General features: G+C 55.1%; 1 protein-coding gene across 8 annotated transcripts in view; it reads right to left on the reverse strand.

The window, feature by feature from the left end:
• Positions 1 to 2,403: 2,403 nt before the first annotated feature.
• The window catches only part of ERC1 (ELKS/RAB6-interacting/CAST family member 1), a 268,320-nt gene continuing 258,601 nt past the window's right edge, over positions 2,404 to 12,122 (reverse strand). For all 8 annotated transcript variants that reach the window (XM_027540950.1, XM_027540947.1, XM_027540951.1 and 5 more), the window contains one exon: positions 2,404 to 7,281. In XM_027540950.1, the coding sequence (XP_027396751.1) occupies positions 7,144 to 7,281 (138 nt within the window). In that variant the 3' untranslated portion in view covers positions 2,404 to 7,143. The remainder of the gene's footprint in view (positions 7,282 to 12,122) is intronic.

Consider the following 12,122-nt stretch of genomic DNA (forward strand, 5'->3'; position numbering starts at 1 on the left):
GCCGCCCTCAGGGACTTTCCAGCCTCCGGCCTGGGCGGGGAGCCGGGGTCAGAGCATCCCCGCAGCGTCTGCAGGGTCCAGTCCATGTTGGGGGCCGCGGGCTGGACTCTGCATCGTTGACGTCCTGGCTCAAGAATCCGGCGTCAGGTTCCCGTCTCCCGGGTGTCCTTTGTCACCGTGACTAAGAGGCAGGCAGACAAAGCCCGCATTCAGGAGCCCATCCCTGGGAGATTGGCGCGGCCTGGCCAGTGAGACAGCACGTTGGCATCTGGGCTTTGCCCTCTAAAGCAGAAGCCATGTGACTGCTGGCATCTGACGCCCCCGGGTGAGGGCACTGTGGCCAAGTTCCGGCAGGGGGTCAGGTGTCGGAACAGGGCAGGCGAAGAGGCTGGTGATCCCTACCGGAGAAACCCCCTCCTCCAGGCCTTGTGTTCCCACACCTGTGGCAGTGGGCATCCTTATCCCTGTTTTAAAATGAGGAAACTGAAGATGAGAGAAGCCAGGTGAATTCTCGAGGCCACAGTCTGACACACAGCACAGACCAGAAGGCGATCCCGCCGTCTGACTTCTGGACCTTTGCCTTCTCGTGCACGGCCGAGGTTCCCACGGGCCAAGCCCTGCTCTGCCCTGGCTCCCCGCCCGTCCAGCAGGGTGGGCATCCGCTGGCCTGGCCTCTCCTGGACAGCCACCCATCAGGCCCCCTGGGGACGTCCCACAGGGGCCCCACAGACCCAGGCCTAGTGGCTACTCATGTTCTCTTTTCTCCTGAAGTGTCAGGAGGCTCCTGAAGCCGCGGCTCATCCTGACTTTTCACTGCGGCGACAATCCAAGGAGAGCCAGGTGGAGCCCCCGGCTCCCGTCTCCCTGAGCCGTCCGGGGGTGGAGGCCACCCGCTGCCCACTCACAGCTCTGGAGGGGGGCGAATGGACACCACGGCTTCCCACCAAAGTCCGAAAGGAGCCCTGAGAATAAAGTCACAAGAAAAGGAAACTGGAGCCCGAGTTTCCAACCGAGGAAACCAACCCGGCAGGAGCCGCTGGCTTCAGCAACACTCATGGGCTGGTCTCCACGTCCACGTCCTGCTGGGGGCCGCCTCCGGGTGCACCTGCCGGGTGGTCTCAGAGAAGCTGCAGACCTGAAGAATGCAGTTCTCTGCTCTCAAGCAGGAGAAACACAATTGCCCATTATCCTCATCATGGCCTGTGACCTAGAGAACGTAGCAGGGCTGAGGTCAAGGGCGACAGAGGCTCTGGGCTGCGAGTCCAGGGCCCTCTCCCACACTCCCCTAACACCTGGGAAAGCGTGTAGATCTCAAAGCAGCTTCCTTGGAATGCTCCCTCAAGGTCTAACCAGCTCCTAATTATCTTCGAGCCAGCCCAAGAGGCTCCAAATCATAGTCTTCTCCCAATCCAGAGGAGAAACCAAGTTCACGGGCGGAATTCTCCACTGCCAAGTTCTCCTCTCACGTATTCTCCTTACACCTCGTGGCCTCTGCGTCCCTCTGTCTGCAGCTGAGCAGGTGACCACGGGGCGAATCAGCACGCAGCAAGGCAGGATGAATGGGAGACCCTGGGGACAGCGACCAGTGTCACCCAACAGGTCGCTGTGGTGGACACATTGGCGCGTGGTGGCGATTTCATTTATGCAGCAAAACACACATCCTGCAGCGAGACTATGCACACTCTAGGCCTTCCCTGCTGGAGGGAGCGAGGCCCGGCAGAGCCGGGTGTGGGCAAGGCTGCGGGAGGGAAGTGTTCGGCCCGTGTGCCAACGTCAGTGGGCGGCAGAACCTGTATGGAGAGGGAGGGAACGCGGCGAGCGGGCCGGGTCCCCTTTGCAGCAGACAGAGAAACAAAGGGAAGCGGAAAAAAATAACTCTCACCAAAGTCCCCAGAACAACTTCTCGACATCAGGCCCAGAGCTGCCAATCTTCCTAGCTGATGGTCTTGGCAGCCCCCCATGCCCTCCTTGTTCCCGGCCTCCATTCTGTCCGATTCTGCAGCTCATGTGGTCCAGGGTATACATGTCAGCACATATCCCGGGGTTGGGGGTGGGGTGTGGCTCCAGCCCCATCTGAATCAGACCTGTGGGTGCTGCTCTGGGACAGAGTGAAGTGGGGGCCCTGGCATGCAAACCGTGAGCCACAGTAAGAAGGGCGGCCAGCCCCGAGTCCAGGTGGATGCCCAGAGGGGCTCCCCCTTTTCAGAGAGTCACTGTCAGCCTGTCAGGGCCGGGGTGCTGTCCACTCCTCTGCCCTCCCGTGACCCGAGCATCCCTGCTTCCCAGGGATCCCTGGTGTGGCTGACCGCGCGGGGACCGCTGGACTCTCCTGCCTTTCTAGCATCTGAGGACACATCCTGCCTGGATGAGCAGACTGCATGAGGCTCAAAGAAAAACAGCACGCGATTTTTAAATAACTTTATAATTTCCTGATGGATTTAGTTTGTGAATAAAAAAGAAAAAAAATGAACAAAGTGTTTACAATAGTTATCAAGGCAAAGTCGACTCTAACACAGTTTCTCTGTAACATCACGATCGTGTCAGCGACACCACCGGGCCGGCGTGCAGTGGACGGCAGTGGTGGGCCCGCTCAGACACCACCCCTCGGCCGCTACCGTCGCCAAAAGGACTCAAGCTGCAGGGTCAGCGCCCGGGGCCCCGGCACCTCAGCAGGGGCAGCTCTGCCTCCTGAAGCCGGGGGGCAGGGGAACCATGGGAGATCCCAGTCTATGCCCTGCACACCTGCTGGACTCGAGCGCCCTGGGCTGCCCCTGGGGGTCCAGGGCGTGTGCAATACTGCTGTGGTGGTGGGGGGGAGGCAGCCCCACCAGGGCCGGGCTCTCTGGCTCAGTGGGGGACACCTCCTTTCCTGGCCAGGCCATTGCTGGGGCCCAGACGGGCAGCCTGGGGCGGGGGTCTCACAAGCTTTCAGGGAAAGGCTGCAGGGACTGATGCCAGAGGGGCTGGGCTCTGAGCCGGCCCCCAACCTGGACCGCAGGCTCCAGGCTGGCCGGGGCTTGGCCCATCCTGGATGGGCCCCAGAGAGTATAGCACCAAGTGGGCAGGAGGAGGCTCTGTGGCTGGTGTGGGGCTCAGGAGCCAGCGCCAGCCCAGGTGACCACATGGGACCTGGCACGCTGGGCGGGGGCCAGTGTGGGGGTGAGGGCAGCTACGGGGTCAAGGATCTGGGAGTCTCTGCAGAGTCCCTGAGGGTGGATAGGCAAGCCGGGCCCCAGGAGCCTCTCCCAAGCTCAGTGGCCGGTTGCCTGCCTGGATCTGGACCTGGCGTCTCCCCAGCGGCCGGCCCGGCTGCCACCTCGGCCACCTTATGGGGAGAGGGGCGGTGTCTGGCTGCCCCAGAGCTTGAATTCCTTTGTTAACATGATATTGGTTTGATTTTTTTTTAGAAACACAGCTCTTTAATTTTTCAGTTCTACAACTACTCTGTAATATCTTAATTATCTTAACAATGGACACAATGGAACCGCCCCGATTCTCTGAACCACACGGACAATATCGACAAGCAGAGAAACGAAAGAGGAGATGGGGAGGGACAGGAACCCACCCCCATAAATCAATCCCTAATCCACCGCTCCCCCGGGGTCAGGAGAAAACACCTATGATGGGGTTCACAGCACTCGCCACACAAGCTGGGAAAAACCAGGAGACACTTGGTTACAGTTTTGACACTAAAAAGTTTTTAAAGTTTTTGCTTAAAAAGCACAGGACAGCCATTTTGTTCAGAAAGATTTTCCCTGTTTTCTTCCTGTGTTCCCTTAGTGTCCAGGGAGGAAACACCAGATTCCTCTCAAGACCTTTCTCTGATGGTTGCGCCCCTGCTGAGGGGTCAGGGCTGGCAGTGGTGGGTGGGCCTGGGTCTGTATGGCCGGCTGCCCCTCCCTCTTCACCCCCCGCCCCCACCACAGCCCTGCGCTCTGCTGCTGATGGGAGATGAGGCTGGGGTGGGGTTGGGGGCCCACACAGGGTCCACGGGGACTCAGGAAGAGCCACCTGAGCCCAAGTCCACCCTCGCTCTTTCTCCGCCCTGGGGCTTTGCTGACATGGTGGAGTCCAAGGGGGCACGGAAGGGCATGCGGGTTGGGTCAGCAGCAAATCCTGACCGTCAGCAGTCATCCACACCTGGAGATGACTTCCTATCCTCCTCTCGCTCCGGGGGGCGGGCGAGCTGCTGGAAAGCCCAACAGACCTTTCTGGACACAAAGGGTGAGCCCAGCTGCTGCCGTCCATGCTGGAAGCGCCTTGGGTTCCGTCTGCTTCACTTGTGTTCCTAAGACGAGTTAGGAGGAGGGAGCTCTCAGGCCGCCTTCAGATGGTCAGATACATGGTCAAGGTCAGAGTTGAGACGGAGTTGCAAAGCCCCGCTCCCTTCTTCACACGTGACAGCCCACATGACGTCTTTTCCATTTCAAACACTGTCCACATCCTTGCAGACCTGCACCCAGACGCTTCATCACGAGCCAAGCGAGTGCCTGCGATGGAGGGGCAGGACCCAGGAAGAGGAGACAGGCACCGTGCGAAGCTTCTGCCCTGCACCCCAGGTAGGTGCCACCCACTCTCCTTCTCGCTGCCCCCCGTGACAACTGTTACTTGGGGACAGAGCTCGAGGTGCTCAGGGCAACGAGACGTGCCAATGGGATGGAGGGTTTAGTGAGCATGTTAGGCGGCCTGCAGTGTGTCTCCAAGGTCACAGACCTTCGGGAGCAGCTCATGACCTCATACAACCATGAAGCCAGGAGAGGTCTGGGGACACAAGGCTCGTGTGCTGGGAACTGAGCCTTCAGCAAACGTTGGCTCAGAGAGAGAACTACACTCAGTAAGATGCTAAATGCTGGAGATTACATTCAACTTGCCCTCGTGGTATAGGCAGGTCCTTGCTCACTATTAAACTTCAGCCAGAGTTGACCCTCATCCAGGACCACTGATGTGTGAGGAGGACCACCCAGGAGGCAGAGGAGAGTCCTGCCTGGTTCAGGGACAGACAGATGGAGTCCGCCCAGAGTACTCCTACAGGTATCCACAGGCAGGCAGCAGGGACCATTATCTGGCGGGGAAGGTGGACCCAGCAGGGCCCGGAGGACCACCAGAAGAGCTGGTTGGGCCACCGCCCTGCACGGGGCCTCTTCCTCCTGCAGGCCAGGGAGGAGGTCCTTCTACCTTGGTTCTCCCATTGTGGTGGATAATTTGAGATTCCAGGACTACGGCCCTAAAACACCGGGGCTTTCTACGTGATTTATGGGCAGTGCAATAAATAAATGGGGTTGAGGTAATTGACTACGAATGGCCACCACTTACTGTCTGAGCCCTGCGGCACCCCTGCTCTGGCCAGCCCGGCTATCAGGAAACATCTCAGTAAGAAATTTATGAACAGAGTCCATTTAAACCTTCGATAAGGAGCACTCGACAGCTTCTCACGGGGGTAAGCTGGTTTATGGCGGGGAGTGGGGGCTGCTGGAGATGTGACCATATAAGTTAATGGTACCGTCACGGGCTGCTGGCGGGAAGATACAGGACTGACGGCTGTGACGACCTGACAGGCAGCCTCGGATTCTCTGGGTGAGTAACTCTGGGGAAGGGGAAGGAAAAAACCCATTTAACCCAGCAACTCTTTTATCAGAGGATGTGAGCGTCTGCTGGGTGTCTGGCCAGGGAGGTGATCAAAGGGCGAGATTCGGGTTAAGTGGTCTGTTTCTCAGTGCCTGATATTTATGACTGCCACCGTCTATGCTTGGGGAAGACATCAGGACTCTCAACCGGATCTGCAACTTTGGGGTCGATTTTCTGGTTTGCAACATGGAGCCGGCCAAGTTCATTGAGAAGCACACGGATGTGCAGAGAAGACACCGTCCACTGTCGTAGCCCTTTACACAGCACGCTCCTTCAGGGGAACAAACCCCCAAATTCTGAGTCATAAGATGGGATCCTATCCTACAGGCTAGTAACTGATGCAGCCTCTTGCCCCCCAAAACCCATAAATTCCATTATAATGAGAAACGCTGATTTCTGGAAGATTTTTCTGGAAAAGCTGCCCTCTATTAAGAGTTAAGATCGGACCAGGTGCATCTCACAGAATCCTCGACCCCGCCCCACCCAGAGGCTGTCTTCATGGCTGGTGCCTGGCAGCCACGCAGGCACTTCATAAACACGGTCTGAGCAGAAGAGGGGAATGATTGCATGTGTGATGAACGACATCCGTGTGCAGCAGAGGCTGTGGGTCAGGATGAAGGCTGCAGCGGGGGCGGGGGGGGGGGGAGGGACCGGGGCGTGCCCAAACCTGAAGTGCAGGGTAGGGGTGGGGTGGGGGGAGGCAGAAGCACTCTTCAGGGGTGAGACAGAGACGTTCCGGGGAAGCCAGCCTGACCCAGAGGACCGGTCACATTCTACAGAAGCAGAGCTGCAGGCGTGGCCACACAGCCCTCTTCTCTTAGTGACAGGCGTGATCCACTGCACCAAGGAAGAGCGACTCACCCAGAGGCCGAGGACAAGCGCAGGGCCAGAAGGCAGGGAGGCCGGTTCCCCGAGCGCCCGCCCACAGGCCTGCCCAGATGCCTCTTGTGGACAGTCACCAGCATGGACAGGAGAGGAGAAGAGCTGGTTGGCTCCAGGTCCCTGGTCCCTCTCCTCCTCCACTCTTTCTGTTAATACTCTTTTGGGGATTTTTTTTTCTACCCTTTTAGGGGAAAGCACCTGTTCTGGTATCAGAACACATAGCGCTTGGGTCCACAGTGAAGCATCCCCCAGAAAGCTGAGCTCCGCAGCGTCCAGACTCCATCCTCATGCCATGGATGGGGGAGGGGGGCTCTCCCTATGTCCCCATCAGGGCGTAGCCACCAGCATCCACAGTGTCACTGCTGATGGCCGGAGGGCAGCTCTCCACGGAGACTCGGCTGCTTGCCTGGCTGGGATGGCAGGACAGTTAGTGTGGGGACGACACCCAAAGAAGGAAGCAGGTTAGAAGACAGACGAGAAATGGTGCTGGCGCCTCACTGGAGGGATTAAGCGAGACGGGACAGGGTCTGTAGTGTGTCTGGTGCCAGGAGCCTAGGGCCCGGTTCCTCGAATGCCTCCTCTCCTGGCTCCCGGGTTCAACGCTCGGGCTGCTGGGCCGGCTGTTCCCGCGAGGGGTCAGGATGACTCTTCCAGGGCGTTGACCACCTGCTCCAGGATGTCGGGGCAGTGATCCGCGATTTGCTGCAGGACGGCGTTGGCAAACTCCTGCAACTCGGTGTTGTCCCGCTCACCTTTCTCCTGCTCGCTCTGAAGCTGAAAGGAGAGACGTATTCAGGTGAAATAAATCAAGCCTGTTCGCACTGAGTTCAGAATTATCCTTCATCAACCAAGGAAGGACGCTGGCAAACATGTGGATGAGCCTGGAGGGCATCGCGCTCAGTGAAATGAGCCAGACCCAGAAAGACAAACAGTGCGTGGTATCACCTACACACGGAACCCGGAGGGAGAAACGTCAAGTCAGATTCGAGCAGCAGAGAGAGGGACAGTGGCTGCCAGGGGCTGGAGGTGTGAGAAACGGAAGTGGGGGGTAAAAAGGCACAGACTTTCATTTCCGAGATGAATGAGGTCTGAGGTGTAATGTACAACCTGGTGACCACCGTCAACAATACCGTGTCACACACTGAAATCTGCTAGGAGAGCAGGGCTTAGGGGTTCTCATACAGAAAAAGAGGAAATCGTGACACAACGTGTGTTAACTCAACTGAAAGGCTGGAGAAACTGTTCACGATGTCTGTGTACAACACGCCATCAGGTGTACCCCTTAAATATATTACTAGTGTGTCGATTTTAGCTCAGTGAAGCTAAAAAAGAAAAAGAAAAAAGAAATGAAGAAGAAGAGTCAGTTTCCATGTGAAGTCTTCCTGTATCAGAATTAACAATTAGGAAAGTATAGAAGTTATCAAATGTCTCCTCTTGAAGATGAAGGTTAGAGGCTGGTCCAAGGCCCCCAGAGGGTGACCTGTGGAGCTGAGATCCCACCCTGGTGCTCTCACCGTGTCCTCCCACCAGGCCACGCCGTCACATTCAGGCCCAAGAGGGGGTGGGGCTCATGTGTGATCAGACAGGATCGTGCACACTGGTCCCTGCCCAAGGGAGGGCCCCGCCCCTGCCACGTGCTTCTGCTCAGTGCACGAGACTCCCTACCGCAGGCCACTGAGCCAAAGAGAAGCCAAGCTTGTTTACAGTGTATCTCTTATTGTTTAAACACTTTCTGACATTCCTCCATGCACTGCACCAGCGTGTATGAGGGCCTACTCTGTGCTCAGCGCTGAAATGCGACGGATTTGACCATTGAGCCCAGCAAGTACACAGATGACTATGACCCAGCCAGGAAAGGGCGGTGACCGAGGCCTGAACACGCGGTGAGGCAGACAGGAGGATGCTTGTGTCACCCTGGGGGGAGTCCCAGATGTTCCTGAAGGCTGAACAGGAGTGCATCCGGGAGGTCAGAAATAGAAGCAGCGGTCGAGCGGACAGAACAGGTGCAGACATGCAGAGCCATGGAGGGGTGCGGGTCTAGGGACGGTGAGAGACACCCCTCCCCCAGCAGCTGAGCATCAGGCGGGGGACGGAGTACAGAATGGCAGAGGTGCTGGAGGGACAGCCTGGGGCCAGGCAGCATACGGAGAGCTAAGGGTTCAGGTTTCATCTGGTGAGAACCACAGGACGACAGCAGCAACTGGAAGCCCAAGAGCTTTAAGACAGCACAGTGATGTGATCGGTGTCGTGTTCTCAGAAGACAGAATGAAGTTGAAGCAGGCCACGTGGGTGGAAGAAGAGCACGTCCAGGGAGGTCACTGTCACGAGCCCAGGGGGGAATGAAGGAGGAATACAGGTTTGGTGGGGGACGTGGGAACAAAGAGGGGAAGGTGGGTGGGAGAATTTCTTAAGGCTGGACTGGTGGGAGGTGGGGTTACATGAGAGAGGGCAGAGAACAAGTCAGATGAGCCTGAAAATATAGGAGGCTGAGCAGCTTTTAGGGAAGGAAGGAAACTGAGTTTAAAGTGTAAACACACAGACTCAGGAGTGAGGCTGGCTGGGACTCAAGCTCAGCTCTGCCAATGACTGGTCTGCATGACCCGGACCCCTTGGAGCCTCAGTTTCCTCATCTGTAAAAAGGAGCAATGATATTACAGGGTGGTTTTAATGTCTTAATATTTGTATAAAGTACAGCACAATGTCTGACACACAGAAAGTGCTTGGGAAATGTTAGATGTTGTTATCAAAACTGTTATTGCTGTTTTTTATTAAGCAGATAAGATAACCCAGAAAGAGCATGTGGATTAAAATGCAAAAAGCAGCAAAGTTTCAGTTACACTGTTGACAGAATCTAGATGCTCTGAGCCAAGAATGAGCATGCTGCTTTTTCAAATATATCAAAGACCCGGGGACAGATTCAGAGCTGGTGACCTTCTGTTAAATGTTGAAAAAAGACCAGAATGTCTGGTCCCGAGTGTCTGGCAAGGGCCAGGTTCAGACCGTGCGAAGTCGGGTGTGTCCCGAGCTCTGGCTGTGTCACGTGACTGTGAGTTTCCGAAACGGGGAAAGCAAGGGGGTCGGGTGCCTTGTGAACACAGCGGCCTGGGCCAGAGCCCCGGGGCTGCGATGCTTAGGTCTCACCCGCCACGCAGGCCGAGAGAGGAGGTTATGAGGTTATGCTGCTGCTTCAGCTTCTTATCTTGGGCTGGGGGACAGATAAATCCTCTTTATCTTATTCTTTGTGGGCTGTGATGACTGACTGTGTGTGTCCCCTCAGATCCTTATGTTGAAATTCTCATCTCATCGTGATGCTGGTCTGAGGTGGGGGCCTTCCAGAGATGCTTGGACGTGAGGGTGGAGCCCTCATGAATGAGGAGAACTCAGAGACTGGCCTCCCCACCTCTCGTGAGGACCTGAGGAGAAGTGAGCCATCTGCAGCTCAGAGCACAGCCCTCGGTAGAACCAGCTTGTGTGCCAGGATCCTGGGCCCGCAGCCTCCAGAACCCTGAGGAACAAACCTCTGTTGCTGATAAGCCACCCAGCTTATAGCATTTTGTTATAACAGCCTGACTAACATAGCGAGTAGTGCTTTTAAAGAAAGCTATGGAAGGAAAAAACAGGGGGTTGGATTTGGCTAGTCGAACATTTAAAATATTTGTATGGACTCAGAAAAGATGTAAGTAAAAACACAAGTTTTTGCTTGGGAAACGTTTAGAGTAAATAAACAAAGAATTGCTATCAATATATTAATGAAAGTAACAATAATCCTAATAATCTAATAGAAAAAACAGGCAGAGGATATGAACCAAAAACTCACAGAAGGAATGTAAATAGTTAATAAGCACATTCAATGATAGTCAGCTGTTGTGAATTAAAGAATAGCAAATTAAGCAAGATAGGGTTTTATTCTACCCCCCGCACCCCATCACATTGGCAACAAAAGCTACAAAGATTGTTAACAATCAGTGTTGGTAAAGACCTGAGGAAGTGGGCCCTCATATATACCACTGATGAGAGTATAGACTGGGGAGCCCTCTGGTCTCTTCAACCAAATTTGATTGCATGTGTACTTTATGTAAGTAATTCCACTTTCTAGAGTATATTCTACAGAAAATACCAGTAAGAAATTCAAGAATGTATGCACAGGTATGTTTACCAAGGCAATTTGTAGGAATGAAACTTTTTTTTTTTTTTTACTAACCTCAGTGTCGAACAAGAGGTGATAGAGGTCTGTATGTTTGGGCTTATGTACAGAAAAATGTATGGACAAAGAAACAGACCTGTGAAGAGTGGTTAGTCTGAGTGGATGGAATGATCTGTATTTTACTCTGTATTCTTCTGTACTGTTTAACACCCACAAGTACTGTCGCTCTTACTAAAAGAAATACGAATGAAAATATGTAATATAAATATTCAAAGCTGCATGTATTTTTCAAATGTGTAACTGTTACCTATTGTAAGACTAAGAGAAGAAAGCAACAGAAATGTATAAAACATTCATTCAAAAAGTACTGACTGGTTCGCCCATGAAAAGGAATGGAATTCTGACCCAGGCTACCACATGAACCCTGAAAACACTATGCAGTGTGAAAGAAGCCGGCCACAGGAGGCCACATTCTGGACGCTCCCATTTTTATGAAACGTCCAGACAAGGCAAACTCAGTGAGGGGGCGGCCAGTGCTGCCCAGGGTGGGGGCGGGACGGGGTGGTGGGAGGGCCTGGGGAGTGATGAACACGTTGAAAGCCGGCTGTGGTGGCGGCCACACAACTCTGAGAATCATGCCTTTTAAGTGAGTGGATTGCACGATGTGTGAATTCTGTCTCAACGAAACCGTAAGGACACAGTGAGTCCTGCTTGCAAAGTCCTGCAGAGCAAATGCCGCCGAGAGGGAGGAAAGTGCTGCAGCCTCAGCCAGGGTGGAAAGGAGGAGAAGAGGGGACAGTCCCTTGAGGAGGTGGAGGGAGATGTTCGAAGACAGAGAAGGCTCGTTCCAGACAGAAAGCCAGCAAGAGTGGAGCAGGCGTGGAGCAGGAGGAGATGCGCTCGGCTGGTCCCTGGGGTTTGGGGCCACAGAAACTACCAGATCTTGGCAGAAGTAATGCAGGTCTCCCTAGGCTGGCCGGGCATGGGCACTGCCCCCAGGGACCCCCAGCCCTCTCCACGCTCTCTGTGATGCCCACCGAGGGCTCTGGTCTCCACTGCAGGCACCTCATTATCAAAACAGTGGGGACAGACTGGAGTGAGCTGAGAGCGCGACGCAGGTACGACTCAGATGCAGGGTGAGAGGAAATGTGATCGTGACCCAACATCATCAGGGCTGGAAGCGGAAGGGGGAAGGGCAACAGAATGGGAGGAGGACCAGAGAGAGTCAGGAGTGATGGAAGAATGGAAGAGATCAGGGGGAAAACCAGAGGTCAGCCACAAAGGCTATGAGTTCCCAACATCTAACGAATGGTCTGCCTGGGGAAAGGTGCTTAGACACAGAGGGGTGAGAACAGAGGCGGCAGTGCTCCTTCACTGGCGGGTCCCTCTCCATCTCCGGGGACTGAGGCTGGCTTGCACTTGATCTGGAAGCAGCACCACGCGTGGGCACAGTGGGGCAGAGAGAGATTCC

This window comes from Bos indicus x Bos taurus, chromosome 5, assembly GCF_003369695.1.
Source record: "Bos indicus x Bos taurus breed Angus x Brahman F1 hybrid chromosome 5, Bos_hybrid_MaternalHap_v2.0, whole genome shotgun sequence".
Lineage (NCBI taxonomy): Eukaryota > Metazoa > Chordata > Mammalia > Artiodactyla > Bovidae > Bos > Bos indicus x Bos taurus.